General features: G+C 34.9%; 2 protein-coding genes across 2 annotated transcripts; both read left to right on the forward strand.

Moving 5' to 3' along the window:
- Window positions 1-307: 307 nt before the first annotated feature.
- On the forward strand, window positions 308-676 carry LOC110880509 (probable pectinesterase/pectinesterase inhibitor 61). The gene has a single exon (XM_022129027.1). It carries the CDS (start codon window positions 308-310, stop codon window positions 674-676), a length of 369 nt encoding a protein of 122 aa, XP_021984719.1.
- A 16,557-nt stretch (window positions 677-17,233) lies between these two features.
- LOC110884352 (glycine-rich protein 5-like) lies at window positions 17,234-17,993 on the forward strand. The gene has a single exon (XM_022132059.2). It carries the CDS (start codon window positions 17,305-17,307, stop codon window positions 17,725-17,727), a length of 423 nt encoding a protein of 140 aa, XP_021987751.1. The 5' UTR covers window positions 17,234-17,304; the 3' UTR covers window positions 17,728-17,993.
- Window positions 17,994-21,108: the final 3,115 nt, after the last annotated feature.

Below are 21,108 nucleotides of genomic sequence, written 5' to 3' on the forward strand. Positions count from 1 at the left end.
AAGGCCAAACCATAGGGACTATCCGGGCATCTTCTTCATTTTTATTTATAAAACCCCACCACCACACTTCATCTTCAACCTCCACCCACCATCACCTCCCTCCACCCTCCACCATCACCGCTATCGGCTCTGTTCAGATTTGAGCAGAATGTTGTCGCCCTTCACGTGCCAAAAAACCCATCATGAAATTAGATTCCCTGTTTGTTATTTCATATACACATAACAACACAATTTGAACTCCCTCATCAAACATAATCTATTCATTTTATTTCATATCCAATTGTTAAGATTCTCTCTCTCTCTAACAATGATGAATTACGGGAGGCTTGAACCAAAATCACAAGCCGAATCATCAGAAGAAGCGGCTAACAAACCACCCACAAAATCAAAATCGAAGCTAAAACTCCTCCTCCTCGTCATCGGAATCATCCTCACTGTGGCGTCGGCGGTGTCGGTGACACTGGCAGTAACGCTCCGACCAAAGTCGTCCGGCGGATCTGGTTCAATGATCCGGCCGAAACCGACGAAAGCCATTTCCCGGGTGTGCAGCCGTACACTCTACCACAACTTGTGCGTGAACTCGTTTCTGGATTTCCCGGGTTCACTGAGCGCCACGGATAAAGACCTGGTTCATATTTCACTGAGCTCAAATCTGATTGTGGCGGTGATGGTGTAGAGTGGAGGAGGGTGATGGTGGGTGGAGGTTGAAGATGAAGTGTGGTGGTGGGGTTTTATAAATAAACATGAAGAAGATGCCCGGATAGTCCCTATAGTTTGGCCTTTTTAAGGAAATGGTATTTTTGCCATTTTACACCCTCTTAACAGAGAAAACAAACTGAAGTTAGACCCAGTGACTATCCGGGAACAAAAAATGAAAACTTGGAGACTATTCAGGTAATTTTAGAAAGTTGGGGACTATAGGTGAAAAAAGGCGAAACCACAGGGACTATCCGGGCATTTTTCTCTAACTAAAGTTTGCAAGTTTCCATTGTAGATGGAGGCATCAGAAGAAACAAGTTCAAGGGTCCATATTTTTTAAAGGGTCAATTACTTTTTGAGTCCCTGTGTTTTAGTGGTTCTAACTAGTTGAATCCAAAAGCAAAAAGTTTAACGACCTGAGTCCCTATAAGCATTTTCATTAACCATTTGAGTCCTTTTGAGTCCAAATTTTAACCTTTTGAGTCCAATTTTTTGGACTCAAATCATTATAAAACGAACAAAATTGGACTCAAAACGTTATAAAATAAATGGCTAGGGACTCAGTCGTTAAATTTTTTGATTTCGGACTCAAATGATTAAAACCACTAAAACACAGGGACTAAAAAGGTAATTTACTCTTTTTTAAAAGATGGTTATTATTAGTCAGTGAGTTCGATCAACCTTGATATTCGCGATTCCAATCAATCCTAATCCGGACACACATGGTATAAGCATAAGGGTGAAGGGAGTGGTTACCTATTCCAAATAGGGTGAAGGGATTTTTTGCCATTTTCATCCAACTTTCTAATTTGACTTATTTTTTCTTGCAAATATTTAGATGAAAATGGCAAAAAGTTCCAAACCTCAGGGACAATTTTAGCAAAAATGGTTAGACGTTTGGATGAAAATGACAACTTAGCCCAAAAATGAAGGACAATATGGTACAAAAAAGTTGTTTTGGATGAAAACTAACAAACGTGGCCAAACCAGGACGATTTTTACAATTTACTCTAATAATAATTATAACGTAAGTGTCCATGAAACTTGAGATATAAACATGTTAGAAAATTTTACCAAGTCATAATTTGCTTTTCATCATAGACCATAGCCCCCAACAGGTCCACACTCCACACCTCATCCTCTGACTGCAAATATCAGTTTCATCAGCAAAGACACATCTGGCTTACATTGAATTTTGATTCAAATTGAACACTCGGTGAGGTTTATCACCGTCTTAGCCATTACCATCTGTTGCTCTCTTTATTCGGTCCTGTACTTGCGAAGGGAATCGAGCATTACTTTTTTTTTTTAACTAAAAGTAGAATTAACACCCGCCGCAATGCGGCGGGGGGTTTGTTAGTTATATATTATATTAGATAACGGCAAATGTTTCTTACATAACCGCGAGTATGTGTGTAAAACATAGACAAGAATAACTAAGTTGATCTCTAACTCGGGATTAAACGAGGAAAAATAGACGCGTTGCGACGAGTCTGTCAAACGTGAAAAAATAGATGAAAAACGTTGAACCTCATACGCACGTTGCGGCGGGTTAACTCGGAAAATTTAGAACGAAACGTTAAACGGAAAACTTACGAACGATGAAAAGTATAAGGGACCAAAGTAAAAAAAAAAATCAAAGAATGAAATACTTTGGGTTAAATGTAAAAAAGTCAAAGTTGAAAGTAAAAAAGTGATGTGGTTAAACTGAAAAAGATGAAAAACTTTGGGTTAAAAGAAAAAAATCAAAGGTGTTAAATTACAAAAGAAGAAAACTTTTGAACTAGAAGTGAAATATCAAATTAATACCAGATATTGAAACTTTAGACTTAAATTGACAAAGATTGAAACTTTAGAGTTAGAAAGGAAAATTCGGATTTTTTTAGTATGTTGCTTATTTATAGTTTTATAATTATAGGATTAGGTTCAAGAGTGAACACTAGTGTAGCTTGCGAACTGAGTGAACTAATCCTGACCATACACGTGTGTAGATCAATGGCTAGGATTTGATGTTGAAATACACTAGTGTATTTTACGATTTGATGAAGAGATCCTGGCCATACACGTGTGTAGATCAATGGCCAGGATTTGTTCACTCAGTTCGCAAATACAATAGTGTTCACTCTAGAACCCCACCTATTATAATTTTATAATGAGTAAATTTAAGTAAAAGAAAATTTGAAAACCATTCTAAAATTACACATACGCAGAATACAACGTTCCAAACTTGTGACTCTTGTAAAACCTCTTAACTTATAAAAATAGTTCTAACCTGTTGACATTGGCGCCACCATGGACAACACCATTGTCGACTATTTATGTTATGTTAAGAGACGTTCGATAATTTATAAGTCAACGTCGATAAACGATCGCTCATTTAAACTTCACGTAAGTAAGTCAAAATGTTTAGTTCTATGTCAGATATTTTTTATTTGAAAGTAATGGTCAAATAATTTTTTTTTGAGAAGACCTATGTTATCACCGCGCCATAGAGTGTTTTCCGTTGCCACGTTAGCAAACAACGCCCAGCAACACCACCACACCATGGCGCAGGTAGGGGCGCCGGTTATTTGATGATTCAAAACAACAAAAAAGAAACTTTAATTGACGATTTGACCCTGAAGCAAAACTTTTAAAAAATTATTGATTATTATATGTTAATAAAACCTAAACATTATTACGAAAAAAAAATCATTTATTTCAATATTAGAAGGCAAGTAATTCAAATTCTTGAACTAAGGCTTTGGAAGTAAGGCTGTTCAAAATGTTTGTAGCTCGAAAAACGCTTGGAAAAACTAACTCAAAATTGGCTCGTTTGTTAATGAGCCAAGCTTGAACTAAGGTAAGCTTGCTCATTGGCTCGTCTAAATTAAGCCCAATTTTAACGTTTACAAGTTACATAACCTCAGTAGTAGTCCGATCTATCTAGGCTGGCTTGTATCAAATCTGTTTATTAATTTTGCATGTATGTAATAAGATTCAATTTTTATTAAGATTTTAAAAAAATTAACAAGCTGTAGAAACTTTGAGGTGCGATATGGTGGATTAAATAGAAATCTATACTATATAATAAAAGAAACCATTTGGAGGACACTTGTCACTATATGAGGCCATGTCTTATGAATAATTATAAAATTAATAATATTAATAACTAAAATATTTATATGTGAATACGCCTTAAAAGATAAAACAATCAACATGCAACAAATGAATACATAAAAAATTCATACATGATCCATCTATCTATTTATATTTTTTAATTTATTATTAAGTATTAAAATATTAGCTATATATAACAATTAATAGTTATAATATATATTTATTTAGGTGGAAAAAAATAATTGAGATCATCCCATAAAACGTCATTATGTGTCCTTTTATGATATAGAAAATCAAATAAATAATATTATAAATGAGAAGTATACATTAAAGGTAAAATAAATTATAATTATCTATAGTTAAGTGGAAGAGTTAAATAAAATAATATTTAGTAGGAGCATTTATATTACTATATAAAGCATTTCGTATGTAAAAAATGGTAAATTCCCACGAAATTGTTAGATGACATATACAAATGAACTCTTTTTATTTTCAATGATGTAATTATCTCTAATAAACTTTAAACTTTTACCATGGTATATATAATGCTAGACATAAAATAAAACAAAAATATTTTAGATGACATCAGTATCTTAAGACATAATATAATTATATGTATAATATACACTTTTTAATAAAATAATACCAAAGAAAAATACAAATATAAAATCATTGACTTTACGAATAATAGCAAAGTCTTAATATTTTTAAGGGTTATTAGATTTTATCACTCACAACTATTGGCTATTGGCCGCTGTCACCCCCAACTATCACTTTGACGTCCATCACCCCAAACTTAACATTTAGTGTGTCCTGTCAACACGTCGTTAACTGATCACTAACTTTTGATTATGTTACTATCCTTTTGGGGTTTTCATAAGGATCTTAAGAAGGTTTTAGGGATCTTAGGACACCCCAAAAGTATAGTAACACGAGCAAAAGTTAGTGATCAGTTAACGACGTGGTGACAGAACACACTAGGCGTTAACTTGGGGGTGACGGACGTCAAAGTGATAGTTGGGGGGTGATAGCGACCAATAGCCAATAGTTATGGGTGATAAAATCCAATAACCCTATTTTTAAATTAGATTACGGGTTTCTTAAATATAATTTATATTTTATCACTCAAATGGTTGCTTATTTGCTTCTTGAATAACATGTTTGACCACTATATCTTCTTTTCAATAATCATCTCCGTAATCACCATATCTATCGCGTACCGAGTATGTCATTAGTTTTTTTAAATATAATTTTCTTATTATCTATACTATATAATAAAAGAAACCAATTTTGGGACACTTGTCATCATATTAGACAATGTATCTTATAGATAATTATTATTTAGTTTAATCTCTTTTAATTAATTAAATATAGATAACCATCATATTAAATATTACTTAGTTTAATCTCTTAATGATAATTATTATTTAGTTTAGTTTTAATTTAATCTCTTTTAAAAAAAAATCATAATTAGTTTATTAACCAAACACATTTTTATTAAAATATCTAACGATAAATTTTAACTTCGTTTGATGAAAATAAATAGAACTGAAGTTGGCTTAAAATTCATAATTAATTTATTAACCAAACATATTTTTTATTAAAATATCTAACGTTAAACTTCGTTTGATGAAAGAATTGAAGTTCGTTTCCGTTTTTTTTCCTTTTGAAAAAATTAGAGTAAATTGTCATTTTAGTCTCTATAGGTTTGTCCAAATTTACCATTTTAGTGCAAATTGTTTGTTCCCCTTTAGGTCTCCACCTTTTCCCTTTTGTTGCTATTTTGATCATTTTGTCTAACTCCATCCAGAAACCCCACTTTTAACCAGGGGTATTTTGGGGATTAATTTAAAAAATGTTTTTACTTGAAGGTTTGATCCATTCTTTTAAAATGAGGTTTTTGGATGGAGTTAGGCAATATAATCAAAACGGTAACAAAAGAGAAAAGTCAGGGACCAAAAGAGAAAAAAAACTATTTGTTCTAAAATGGCAAATTTGGACAAACCTCAGTGACTAAAATGACAGTTTACTCAAAAAACATCTACCAAGTAAATTAAAGAAACTAGAGCATATTGATAAAAATTAATTGCCATATATATGACCTAAACTAATTAAAATAAATTACTAATCTCATGAAGTTCATCATTTTTTTTTCTGTCCGGTATTTTTTTGCTTGTGATAAATGGGATGGCTTGATGATATAATCTATTTAAACAATTTAAACTGCAATATAAATTATATAACTAAATCTATCAATCAATCTATATATATACACACATGTAATAAAGTAAACCAATTTAAGACACATGACAATCATCAAGACTATCTAGAATTCTATTTTTCCGTCTAAAACATAATCGTTGGCTCTATTGTTATTAGCTTGAATAATGGTCCTGTTTTTTACAAATAATTAATTAGTGTGTCAAATATGACGAAATTACTATTTTAGCGATTTATCCATTTTTTTTAAATTAGAATGTTATAGAACGGTTTGTGCATTAAAACATACTTTGGCCGGCTTTTGATCTATTTGACCTGTTTTGTTTTTTAAAACGTTCCTTGTACAAGCGTTGGAGGTAAATTCACTTGAATCAACCCAATCAACTAAAGTGATTGGGTCTAGATTGCCACTTTACTCATTGCTTAGCTGTATAATATTAGAAGCACATTACAATAATTTTTTAAGTCAGGCTCTATCAAACATATCATATTTACCGGTGGAAACTAGCGCAACTGGAGCCTTGGCTGGAGGGATGTCGGATGGGGTTGCTCTATTGTTTGTTGCCCCTGCCATCGCATTTGCTAGACGGTGGCAACTAAGAGAGTATATAACAACAATCATCGAAAGTCAAAACAATTTCTCTTATGCTTCTATATATTTTTATAAATAGCAAATATGACGATGTTTCATTCTTTTAATGTCGTGTATCCACCATTGTCATGCATCTAATCATGAACCTTATATATAAAAGGGCGGGCTCAACAACTGAATCTGGATCATATACGAGGAAAAGCATAGCAGAAGCAAGAGACAGAGGAAAAGAAATGCTTGGTAGAACTTATTTTTTCTAAACCTAATTTCGAATTTCATTTCTTGATTTGTAACTTTTCTGGGCATATAATTATGTAATCCTCACTTTGATTTCTTTTTTTCTTGCAGAATCTATATTTATTATAGGTTTATAGTTTTGTGGTGTTTATCAGCGCTTAAATTGAATGGATTTATGTTTTATTGTATTATTTCAGTTTATTTACAATATTATTTGGAACTTGGAAGGATGATTAATTTTAGGCAAGTAATGAATACTATTATTGTACTGATACTCTTAATAGTAAAATTCACATAAAACTTTAGATTGCACGTTTTAAGGTTTGGTTTCATTTTAGACAATTAAACCTTTAAAGTACTTTCATTGGTTAAACCGCGTGTACACGCGGGGTTTAACCTAGTTTGGTATATAAAATCATATTTATTCAAGTCGTATAATACACGAGGGTTTTTAAAGATATTACTTTTTTTATTATTTGGTAAACAATATTACTTTATTCAACCCATGTAATACACGTGGTTTTAAATATATAACTTTTTTTTATTATTTGGTATATAAAATTGCATTTATTCAACCCGTACAATATGGTTCCTATACATATAACTTTTTATCATGTGATATATAAAATTACATTTATTCAACTCGTGCAATAAAAGAGGTTTTTAAAAATATATTGTTTTATTATTTAGTATATAAAATTCATTTATTTAACCCGTGTAATACACGGGGTTATAACCTAGTAATTGTATAAAACACACGGTAGAAAATTAAACATTTAGTTTTAAGTTAAAGAAAGGCTTAAAAGTTAATACTTATCTAGAAAATTAGGTCCTGAACCTAACTATACACTAGCCCAAATGAAGATTGCGTTCAAGACTTCAAGTCAAAATGTAAGCCCAAAAGTGTAAGCCTATAATAAAAAGAAACCAACAGCCCAAATGTTTAAGCCTAAGATTAAATAAGAAAAACGAACAGCCAATTATCCTTTGGTGGAGTGGTAGAAAGGACTTGGGCCATGTGAGTGGTTTCAGGTTCGATCCTCACCTCTATCAAAAGGTGAGGCATTGGGGTTATTCCCAACTCAAAGATGGCAAGGACTCCGGTTCAAGCCTGAGGGAACCCGAGTTTTCTATTACGGCGCATTTACTCCAGCGAGTCGCTCTGTCACAACAGGCGGTCGATTCGTGTGGAGGGTGCAACTCCTGTCAAGTGGCAGGGGGTCGGAAATTTTCTCGGGGAAAGCTATGTCCCATTTCTACCGAGGCGTGGGCCCCGTTAAGACAACATAGTCCTTGGAACAGAAATGGTGCGGGCCTGCGTCTTGCGGGTGTGTATAACCGTCTGTTGTGAATTACACCTTTCAAAAAAAATTTATTTATAGTGGCATTAATAAGATGATTAATTTCAGTATTTTGACAATTTTTTTTTATTTTTCATTTTTTAATAGCTAAACTTGCATGCCATTGGGATTGAACCCATAACCCACCTATCCTACACCTTAGGTTGCACGGTGTGGGGCTCCGCCTGGCCCGTCGCTGACCCAAACACCATTTCCACCCCCCCTCCCCCCGGCCTTGTCCAAAACGTCGCCCTCTCGACGATTGAGACGGACACTACAAGACAAAACCACATCTTCGTCTCCTCACACACACACACACACACATATATATATATATATTACGCTCATCCCTCATTTCCTTAGTTTCATCCCCTTTGCCTCATCCTCACACCCATCCTACGTGGCGCTTATGTGGAGGGTCATCCTCCAAGGATGAGCCTCTCCCATACCGCATAGGCGTATCTAACTCACTAACACTATTGGGTTATTCCAATGGATATATGAGATAGCGTTTCACAACTCGTATAAGTTTTCATTTTACCATAACCCTATATATATGCTTGAGAGTAAGACCACCGCGTATCTAACTCACTAACACTTTTGGGTGTTTTTTTCACAAAAGCACCCCCCACGCCCCATCAACCGCCCCCTGGGCGTTATTGAGCAATAATTTGGGTGGAGCGTCCTTTTTTCCACGCCCTTCCTTGTTTTCTTTGGCCAATAGGTTGTTGCCAACATCACCAACCTTTAAAATGGTTGGATAGAATTTTTTTTATTTCACTTTTAAATATATATTTACCTTACACCCCATTTACCACTACAATCATTTTAAGATAATGCCCCATAAAGGCTCCTTGCTGACTTCCCTTCCCACTACATATGGTCTAAGGGTGTAGGAATGTTCATGAGCCGACGTGATCCGATCGAGGGTCTGCTCATGCTCGGATTGAATTACAACCGATCCGATCCGATCGGATCGAATTTGCAAAACCGAGCACAAAAGTGATGCTCATGCTTGGATTGAATTTGAATCGATCGGATTGTTTTCGCTCGGTTTTTATCAAATCCAAATAAAAAATCGAGCGGATCGTTTTCGCTCAGTTTCGCTCGATTGAATTATAAGGCTGCGTTCAACAAAAAACAAATCCTAACTTAATTAAAACATGTCCAACACTTTACTAACAAAAGCAATACATAACTAAAATCATGATTCTAAAAATGTTCTTAACAATATCAAGAAGCACAAAATAAAGTGCGAAATACAAATTGTCATTTAGTTCAAAAGCCATAAACTTCTTCTTTAAGGTTAATCATCTCCATCCACAAAATTCAACTTCAAATCAACTAAGGGTGTAAGGAGTGGTTAAACACTTGAAAGTGGCAAACTAAAAAATCAACCAAAGAGAGTTTGCCACGTCAATAAGTGAAAAATGTTTAAACTTTGGTAAAAAATGTTGGCAATGGTTTAGACATTTGGTGAAGTGGTAAACTTTTTAAATAAAAAAAAGTAAAAAAATGTGATTGGTTGAGATTGGAATGGACCCCACCCCACACCCTCTCTCTCTCTCTCTTTCCTCCTTCCCGCATCGGTAATGCATCACCGAAATCACTCCCATTTCGTCAAACACCTCAAGCGGCAAGGGGTTGGCATTGGTTTGCCACTTCGGTAACTGGGTTTGCCGAGTGGTTTACCGAGCCACTCCGCACCCCCTAATAACCTTTAAACACAAGCATTAAACAAAACCATTAAGTTCTACACATTACATAACAACTTTTATGGTTTGTTAATTATATAAATACCTTTTATTTATTATCAGACCCGTCTGGAGTCAACACATCAGTTTCCAATTTTTCTTCATCTCTTGCAGCTTGCTACACATTAAAAAAACAAAATACAAATGTTAATGCATAAACTACAAAAGTGTAAGTAGATTATAAAAGCTTACTTTCAATGTTTTTAAGGTTGTTTTTGAGCTAGCCTTTAACCAATCACTTCCATAAACAAGAAGTTCCACCATATCCTTTGAAAGAGAGCTCCGGTAGTCATCAAATATACGCCCCAGCACTAAAGACTGATTCGACAACAGAGCATGATACTAATTAACAAACAGAACAGGATACTAATTAACAGACATAACATAAGTTTAACAAACAGAACATGATACTAATTAACAAACAGAACAAAAGTTTAATAAACAAAAGTTTAACAAACATAAAGAGAATGGACCTGTGGAACTTCGAACAATAAACAGAATAGACCTGTGGAACTTCGAACAACTGCAGATCTTCGAACAATATGCAGGCTTCGAACAATAACCCGACGAGGGCTTGATGTGTGGCAGCGACGACGAGAACCATATGCAGATCTTCGAACAATATGCAGGCTTGTTTTAGTAATTAGGAATTTAGGGTTAGATTTTGGGGTGTGTGTGTGTGGAGCGGCGATATGCAAATCTTTTGGTGTGTGTTTTAGGAATATTGATTTAGGGTTAGATTTTGATATTTGCTATTAAGTCGGGCTGGATATTTTTTGGGCTAGTATATTTTTTGGGGTTTTAATCTTTAAAATCTATAATATATAGGGTCAGCATTTAGAGAAAATGGTAGAAAGTGTGAGAACGGTGAGAACGCTTATTGATCGTCCGATCAAAACAATCTATGGACTAGATTGGCGCGGTGACATTTTTTGTAAATAACACCAATTTTATTACGTGGGCGCGCTTCATTAAGGGTAAAATAGGTAAAACACCATTTCTCGCATAAAACGTCATTGAAAAATAAAACGCCAAATAAATACAAAACGCAAATTTTATCACTACGTACTTTTTTCTGTGTTTTTATTTAAGCTCTCTGGCTACAAAAACGCCACAAAATATGAAACGCTATAATATATAACGCCAAACCTTACATCTGAATAAATGTTAATTACATTTTTGTTATAAAAATAATATCCCGCCTAAACTACGCGCCAAAAAAAATTCTATAAATAGAAACGTCTCACCACCTTCCGTTTATCACATCAAAAAAACACACAAAAAACACAGGGGTTGCTAAAAAAATACAACTCAATGTAAAACGCCAAAAAATACAATGATGGCAAAAACATCTTTTCTTTAATACTCAAAATGTTCTGCATGAAGTTTTGCTGAATGATTTGTTACGTGAGTATAGTAAGATTTTGCTGCATGAGATGGACAAAATTGAAAAAAGAGGGACTGATGATACCCATATGTCATTCTGTCATCTTTGTTCTTGAAGAAGGTTTGTATGATAAGAAGAGACCTATACCAGTGTAAATGTTACTTTGGCCTCGATGATTATAATGAAGACGACGGTCAGATAGAATCCACCCATGAAAGGGTTGATCTATATCTCCAACATCCAGAAAGACACTTCAACACATGAACAAAGAAAATAAATGTCAAACCCAAAGCGCCATTTATTTCTCACAGTTCTTGTAGTTTCAAAAGAAAAAAAAGAGGCTGATGACACTGAAGATTTAAATCATAAATAGCTTCTACTTTGTTTTTTTTTTTTAATTTTCTTTATCTGTTGCTTATTTTGTAATATCAGTTAATAAACAACAAAAGTATTTTAATACTAAAATGAAAAATACAATAAAACGCCAAAATGAGCAAATGCTTGTAAAACGCCATCATGTCATATAAACGCCCCCAAAAAACTACCAAACTATAATAAAATTACTTTGAACAACTACTATTATATAAAAAAAAGCGTGAAACAATGTGCAAAGAATATAAAACAAAAAAAGTCTAATCGTTATCTAACCGCCATTGGAAAACAAAACACCATAATTACAGCCGTCAAAGATTTGACGTGTTACACCATAAAAACAGTTGAGTCTGAAAACAAAACACGGTAAACTGCAAAAAAAAAACAGTAAAATGAAACGACGGAAAACATAATTACTAACATTTATTATATTAAAAGCAAAATTCTTGGGGAATTAAATTTATTTATCTTTTTCAAAACGCCATAATTACCTGTCATGCGCGGGAAAGAAAGTCAATATAAAAGAAGACCATGAGAACACAAACTCAAACACGCCAAAAAATTTGACTAAAACGCCACATATTGTCCAAAACGCCAAAAACTTTAAAAATGGCTAAGGTTATTGAATGGAGGTTTGAAAGCAAAGAGAAACGATTCATCATAAAGTTCTCTGATAGGAGAAGGGTAAAGGTAAGGACAATCAAAGCCATTCTTGGAATGAATGAAAAGGTTCAGAAGGATATCCTGGCCATTGGGGTTCCAATGGACAATGATTGTGAAAGAACCAGAACTGTAATAAAAAGACTGAAGAGAAAATTTTCGACAGAAGATGATGAAGATGATGATGATATTGATGATACTCCTATACCAAAACTTAGCTGTTGGGTGATGCATGGGGAAGAATGAACGCTTGAAGTGACTTATAAAAACGGGGTGCAATATTCAAGGCCAATGGAAGAAATGTTGAAGACAGGGTTGCTATCTATCATGAACAACTCTGTGATTTAGATCCTTCAATCGATACAAAATCCAAGGATGCAGTGATATTCAAGAATAGGCTGCAGTAAAGAAGAAACGAGCTAATGGCGTTATACGCAAATATGAAATTTGATGATGAAGAATCTGAAGAAAGTGAAGAATAAAGCGATGGATACATATCTGATGTAATCTCACCTATGGAAGACTATTAATTTATTTTGATATTCGTATTATTGTAATTTTATAACATATTAATCTATGGTAATCAATTATTAACAAAAAGATACAAAACGCCAAAAAATGACATGGAAAAAGCCATAACGCCAAAAAAAATTAACTATGTGACACAAAAAGAATTAATTCAACGAGAAGAAATCTGAGGAAAACAGTAAAACGCCAAATAATTAATAATTCTAGATAACGCCAAAATTATTTTCCACACACAAAATAAAGCAGCATGTAAAACGCGGAAATAGGGAAAGGATAAGAATACTAAAAAGATAAAAAAAAAAAAAAAAAAACCATCGGACCCTGATCATGCCCCGCGCCACGTGTTGGGCCAGGATGCGTTCTCACCGTTCTCACACTTTTTGCCGTTTTCTCTTGAACCCGTTTCTCTCTCTCTCTCTCTCTCTCTATATATATATATATATTATTAATAAAAATAATTCGAGCGAAACTGAGCGATCAACGAGCGAGCGGACTTTTGCTCATGCTTGGATTGAATTTGAATCGAACCGATCCGAGCGGCTCATTTACAAACTGAGCGGGAATCGAACGAGCATTTTTCGAGCGATCGTCGAGCAGTTTGGACAGCCCTAAAGGGGTGTATGCCTAATGAGATGGGGGGGGGGGATTTCTATCCACCCAATTATATTGTGTCATGTCATTTCGCCTCTCATTCTCCCCTCTTGCCTAAAAAACATAGAGGGTGGTTTCCTCCAAAACATTTAAAAAAACATGATTGGTTGAAGTAGATACTGTGTCTCACCACTACCCCTCTCCCTCAAGTCCCCGCAAGCGGCAACCTTTCCCCGATTTTCATCCTCCCCAAGTAGCATACTTAAGTGGCGGCGGTGTTTGCCGAGCGACAAAGGAGCTTGCCGCACCCCTTGCTGCGACCATCTCGTACACCCTAAGGGTAGGAGGGACACTTGTCTCAAGTACCATCGAGTCTCCACTACTTTAAAATTCAACCAATGAAATTTGGTCACTTCAAACTTACCGTTAGTTATCATAAACTACCCTATATAATTATAGAGGTCACTCCTTTGAAGTACTCTAAACCATTTTTTTATAAATTGTAAATAAATTAAACAACAGCTAGATTTTTAATTCAATAATCGGTGACTCATACTCGTGGCCACTATCGGAATTCCTTACTCGATTGAGTGGCAACGGTATTATCGAGAATGAAGTAGTACCGGAATGGTGTCCCGTCCACGCTAAGAAAGCAATCGCTTGCAAATTGAGAGTAAACCGTCCTTAATTATAAAATTACTTACTAACAAATTACTATTTTGTATTTTATTGTTTTTGACACTTCATTTCTCAGAAAACTTTTATTTTAAACATTGGTATATTGGTATAGGATTCATCTTAGCCTAACAGGTTTTAAGTAGCTCGTTATAAAACTCTCATCAAATAAACTATTAACATTTTTAATGAAAATAAACTATTAAGTAGTTATATAAAAGTATTTATGTTTTAAGGTAGTAAAGAAGTATTTATTTTGGAAAATCGTAAAGATAAACATTGATCAAAGTAAAACAAGCCAAAATAAACATAGAAAATGGCCAGGATGTAGGGGTTTCACGAAAAACAAGAGGGTACAAAAAGTGACACTTGACAGAAATGGTTAAGCTGTAGGTGTTTCCTCTGATACAGAATCCCATAGACAGACCAAGGATATAATACAACGTGACAATTTCAGAGGAAGCGGCTATGTAGTCGTTTTGGTAGAACAAATGTTTGAGCCCTAGCTGTTATCCCCGAAATGGCTAGGATCAACGAAAATCGCTGAGCCCTATGCGTATCCCCAACTTTTAAAAAATGTTGTAATATTTAAAAGATTTGAAGAAAACATCAGAAAAAAGAGAAGGAATGCAACAATAGGGAAACGTCTACAAATAGTACGGAAACGTCTACAGATGTATGAAATCGTCTACAGATAGTACGGAAACGTCTACGAATGTACGAAACATCTATACGGTAACATCTACAGATGTACGGGACGTCTAGAAGTGTGTGGTAAGTCGGTAACATCTACATATGTATGGAAACATCTATTTCCTCTGAAAAAGGCCACGTGTTAATTAGCATATCCTTGGTCGTATGTGCAGGGGCGAAGTATAGACGGGGCGGGAGGGGGCGCTCGGCCCCCCGAACTTTTCGCTCAGTAGTGTTATATATGTAGTTTTCGTATAGAAATTTTTGGGTATATATATTTTCGACCCCCGGTTCTATAGAAACTTTTTGGTATATACATTTTCGACCCCCCCCCCCCTTCCGTCATTCGGGTCATGCTTCACCACTGCGTATGTGAATCTCTCTATTAAAGAAAACCCCTACAGCCCAGCCATTTCAGCCTAGTGTCAGATTCTGCGTTCTCTTGTTTTTTCGTGGAACTCGTATTACCTCACCCTTATCTATGTTTATTTTAGCTTTTTCCCTTTAGTCTATGTTTATTTTTGTGAATTTCCCCTTTTTTCATTACACTTCCCGTGTGAACTTTATACACATACAATATCTATCTACAATTTACAATTTCTTTTAGCCCCAAAAGGATTTTTAGACATGTTACAACAGTTTCAGCAAACTCGAATGGACCTTGCATGATTTGCAAGTGAAAATCCTCATTTTAATATAAAAAGTACCCAAAAAAAAAAAAAAGAATGGACGTAAATTCTGCCCATGCTTTATAGCCTAGTGGCATCTTAGGGGTAAGATAAGACTTTGGGACCATTAGGTCATGGATTCGATCCCACAAGGGGGTTTTTCCCATATTTATTTGGTTTCTTCCTGAATTGGTTTATAGACATCATGTCTAGTGGAGATGGATATGATCGGGTGATTTGCTCGTGATACGATGATACTCCAATAGTCCGTCAGTGATACAAATTTGCCATTAAAAAAAAAAAAAATCTGTAACTTGAATTTCTTTGATGAATATAGTTGTTCCATCTCATGATGTCTCCGATCCCTATATGGATCTGCACAGAGATGGACCCTCTCTCTCTCTCTCTCTTCATGAATGTTGTTCTGACATATCAGTGAGGAAATATAAATTGCAGTAAATATTAAATGGTGGTGTTTGTTTGGTATAGTAGTTGTGGGGATGACTCATTGACTATGAGTGCATATGCATGAATACAGTAATTGCATGCTCTACCTTCATCCTTACGCCACCCATGCATATGATATCCATTTTTCTATAATACATCATCATTTATCTACCTATTACTCTTTTATTACCATAATTATTGTTTATTTTTTTGTTTGGATGATCAAGTCGAGGTGGTTAATTTGGAGTTTTTAACATGGTTTCTAGTCAGTTTTTAAACATTTTTGGCTTCTAGGTAATCCGCTAGTTCAACTAGCGACTCTGGTACGTTTCTTGTAGTTGAACTTTGCCAACTCGATCATAAATGAACTTTGTAAACACGGATAATCAAAGAGGTGTGTAATTACTCTCAGATCAAATTATTTCGGTGGTTCTCCCGAATAATTCAATCGGATACAACTCTGAATTTGAGAAACTGAACAACAGTATGTGTGTATGAGAATTCGTATGAACCAGTGAATGTAACCAAGAACCCTAATTTCGAATTTGTGGATGAAAGTCTGGTAACTGGCTGTTGGCAGTTATTATTTTTAAAATTAAAATGCCTCAAAAAATTGGCCTAGTTTTTCGTTAAAATGCCAGGGGCGTTGCCTTCTTGGAATCCTCATTCGGGGCTCCGCCCGAACACTTGGAATTATAACAACTCGAACAAGCGTGCACTCTTGCACCCCCTAACGTGTTCGATGTATATTATAATTCTCTTTGGTAACCAAGTTAATCCCGATTACACTAAAATATCTACCAGTAAGAAATGTACCAGATCCAACCTAAGCCAACACATGTTTCAAATTGACTGGAAACATTGTTAAAAACTCTAAACCGGCCACCTAAGCCCAAAAAAAGTAATCATCTTTGGTTATGATTTTGAGCATAAACAGGTATTTTCAATAAGCTGCTTAATTATATTAATTTGAATGAGAACTTTCCAACTTGGTTTACCATAGACATTTTTACATAATATTGCCGATAATTTGATTAAATAAGGGACATTTAATCATGTGACTCGTTTCGTTTTACAATCTAACAATGGAAAAAATTAAATCAAATCAAATGATTGATGTTTGAAATAGTAAAAAGCTATGAAATGAGGGTTTATGGGTGAAATTTTATGTTACCTTTCCAATTGGGCAGATGGCCCTAAAAAATAGGGTCATTTACTCCTCCCAACTGTTTCCTACTGCCCCATTTCGTGTTTAAAAAGGGCATTCCCACATTCCAAAGTCTTGCATCACAACATACTACATTCCTAGCTAACTAGATACGAAAAAACCGGTCTAAAAGACATGGCAAGACAATGTTTCTTGTTACTAGTTGTTCTAGCAGTAGTAACACAGACTATTACTGCTAGAGACGTTCCCAGTGAGACCAAAAACAATGTTGTTGGTCTCACTGATAAAAAGAACAGTGATGTTGGTCTCACTGACCAAAAGAACGTGTTCACTTTTGGTGGACTAGGTGGGTATTCGGGGCTTGATAGCAATGGCCAACCCATTGGTGGTGGTGGCATGGGAGTTGGTATTGGTAACGACAACGGGATTGGAGGTATAGGTGCTGGTTATGGATTTGGTGGGCCTGGTGCAGCGACCGGCGGTATAGGGACGATTGGAGGTCTTGCTAATGGTTTTGCTGGCTTACCGGCTCTTGGTGGGGGTGGGATCGGTGGTGGAGGACCTGGCGCCGGAATTGACGCCGCTCCACTTCCTTGAAAATGGTTGTTGTAACCATCCCTACAATAGTTTCTGTTCGCTACAATAATAACTGGCAAGTCTGTCGCCGTTATTGCCTCGTTTTCTTGTAGTGGTTTTTTAAGTGTGATTTGTTTGTTTATTGTCGCCTTGTTAGTTATTACTTGTTAGCTAAGTTAAGTTTTGTTTCCACCTAAAAAGAGCATGTTACTCTTCAGTTGTAGGGTTGTATTTGTTATTTGATTTATGGTGAGTTTGTGAAATTTTATAGATATATTTAATTCCAATATCTTGTTTTAATGTTCTATTAATTATATACGTATGGATATGATGCATGGTGTATTTCATTTTTAAAAGTACCATTAACGTACACAATTTGTTATCGTATAAGACAGGTTTTGGGACCATTCTAGATATAATTTTGTGTTATCTAAAGTTCATGGTCTTGATTTATAAATAGAAAGAGTTATTGACCTAAATTTCATTTAAAGTTTCATGATCAAAATGATCTCTAGAGGCATAGCCTAATGAAGAGGTATGGACCCGTGGGAGCCCTGAGTCCAGGCATCCGCGAAGACTTGTGTTTCTTCACCTGATAATGAGATAAGGTTTTAGCATTGAATGTGGGATGAGTGCATTTTCATAAATGTATAGTTTTGGGCATGGGATTTGCACTAGCTTTTCATAAAACATGTTATGTTATTCTATCGCGCCTTACCTAGATGCATATGATGTTTAAACATTTTCCCTTGGCTCGATTTGAGTTCGAGTGATGTTGTTTAAACAAGTTTTTTAATATGTATTGAACCTTGAGTTGAGAACCTTTAATGTGTAGTGTATACATAACAATTCAATAAGGACCCTCAGATTTGTTGAAAACCTCGTGTTTTATATTAAGATATGTTTGTGAAGAATTAAAGATAAGAGTGTAATTTTGTCAGGCAGGCTGCTCTCTGTAAGACCCTGAGCCCAAATAGCTTTTTGATGTGTACAGTGTAGTATACTAGTATTCCAAATAACGTAAAATGTGGCCAAGAGAAACAAAATATGAAGGAACCAAATGTCCCAATGAAGATAGTGGTAATTACTATAACATAGATGTTACAATCTAACTCATCAGTATAATTGTTTGTTTGTATGATTAGCCTATTTTTTTATCATGTAAAATGGACATAATAATCAGTACTGGACTTCTACGAGAAAAATTCTAAAACCTATATAAACAAAATGAATTTTGTGGAAATTTTAAAATGTTATTGTTTTAGATAACAATGGTGTTAAAAATATTCAATTTGTCTAATGGTCCTATTTTTTTTTTCTTTGCCTATTGGGCTGATCATTTACTGTGGGCTGTCTCTTCTCTTTGGGCTTCTTGATGGGCTCCTTGGTGATAAAAAATATAGTGCATGTACCCTTTTATTTTTCGGCTATCAACGTTATCATATAATGCATGGTTAACCGTCCGTCGCTTTTTAACGTTATTTTCACGAAATTAGTAAATTAACATTAAAATTTGTGCTCGAAATGGCTTGATTTTTGTTAATTGGAAGTTTAAACACTCGAATTGAAGCACCGTTTTCGTGGGTTGGGGCAGTATTTCGAGGTAAGTTTTACATCAATCGACTCGTATCCTCGTTCTGATCAAAAGCCCTAAAACATCGGTTTGTAATTCAGAAAAAAAAGTTAACTCCGTTAAGCTATTTTAATGGCGGACTATTTTACAAAAAAAAAAAATTGACCAGTTCGGATTATTATCGGCCAAATTAAGTTAGGTGGAGTTATTTATTTCTAATTTGCCTTAAATATATTAGAGATAAAAGATTACTCACCCGGACTTATCCTATGCGGTAAATCAAGTTAGTCAAAATCCAACAGTTAATCATTTTCAGAGTGTTAAAGGATTTTGCGGTATGTCAAAGGTACCATCTCTTTTGGCTTGACATTTCAGAAACCACAAAATATTGCTATCTTTGGCTATTCATATGTAGATTAGGCCCGTTGCATTGAAACTTGCTGATCAACTTACGGGTATTCTATTTTTCTTGGCGGTAATCTAGTTTCATGGAACGCCAAGAAACAACCCACGGTAGCCCGTTCAAGTTGTGAGTCGGAATATCGTGCAATGGTAAACACGGTTGCCGAAATTGTTAAGGTTACTCATCTTCTACTTCTATGTGAGCTACATGCATTATTAGCGGACGGTCCTACTCTATTGTGTGACAACCGTAGTGCATTATTTCTAAGTCAAAATCCTGTTTCACACAAAAGAGCCAAGCATATTGATCTGGATTATCCCTTTATTCATGAGCTCGTTGCCTCTAGGAAGTTGTACGCCAAATTTCTTCTGACTTCCGACCAAGCTTCAGGTTGCGGATATCTTCACCAAAAGCGTTCCACGCTCTCAATTTGAATATTTTAAGGCGTTACTTCGCCTTGGGCCGCCACCCTTTCGCTTGAAGGTGGATATTAGAGATAAATAGGAAAACAATATCTTTTATGTAAATCATATATATATATATATATATATATATATATAGAAAGTATATCGTACATTACGGTTTAACGTACTTCACGTACAACAACGTGCGTGATTTGTTCTATAACATGCGTGATTAATGTTTTCAATATGCGTGATTATTGTGTTTCAACATGCGTGATTTTGGATTTTTGAGTTATAACATGCGTGATTTTAAAATGAACGTGCGTAATTACCTGTCGTACGTGATGTACGTTAAGCCGTAATGTACGTTAACCTTCCTCTATATATAGCCATAAAACACACTCAAAACCATAAAACACCACAATTTCAGCCATAAAACACACTCAAAACCCACAAATAACAGAGTAAAGATCACTAAAACACAATATTCAAACCCTAACAGTCCAAAAAAACTTCAAACACACCATCGTAGAACTATGAATATAAAACACAACATGATAATCAACATAAAACACATTAATGTTAGTTATTCGAAAACCAAAGCCTTATCATACAAAACGCAACACAAAACCCACAAATATGACGTTTTAGTAATCTCCACTTTGTTATTTTTGGATTTTGAGTGTGTTTTATGGCTGAAATTGTGGTGTTTTATGACTTTGTACACTTTGTAGGAAAAATGGACTTTGTAGCCAACCCCCACCTTATATATATATTGCAATATCTTGTATTATTTATTATTGTGATTATATATTCAAAGCCTTCCTAATTGACAAAGTCAAAGTCTTTAAACACCTAAGTTTAGGAAGTGAAAGTCTTTGGTTCAAGTCTCGGATACAACATAAATTAAAAGAAATTATCCGTTCAAAGAAAAAAAAAATTGGTGAAGGCATGTTTTCTCCTTATCACAAAATACATCACAATATAAGTGCTAATGGGTCGAAACGGGTCAAAACAACCCA

The sequence above is a fragment of the Helianthus annuus genome, chromosome 10 (genome assembly GCF_002127325.2).
Source record: "Helianthus annuus cultivar XRQ/B chromosome 10, HanXRQr2.0-SUNRISE, whole genome shotgun sequence".
NCBI lineage: Eukaryota > Viridiplantae > Streptophyta > Magnoliopsida > Asterales > Asteraceae > Helianthus > Helianthus annuus.

What these genes read in the sequence shown, in the direction of transcription:
- LOC110880509 (XM_022129027.1), top strand. Translation starts at nt 308, where the DNA reads ATGATGAATTACGGGAGGCTTGAACCAAAATCACAAGCCGAATCATCA.
- LOC110884352 (XM_022132059.2), top strand. Translation starts at nt 17,305, where the DNA reads ATGGCAAGACAATGTTTCTTGTTACTAGTTGTTCTAGCAGTAGTAACA.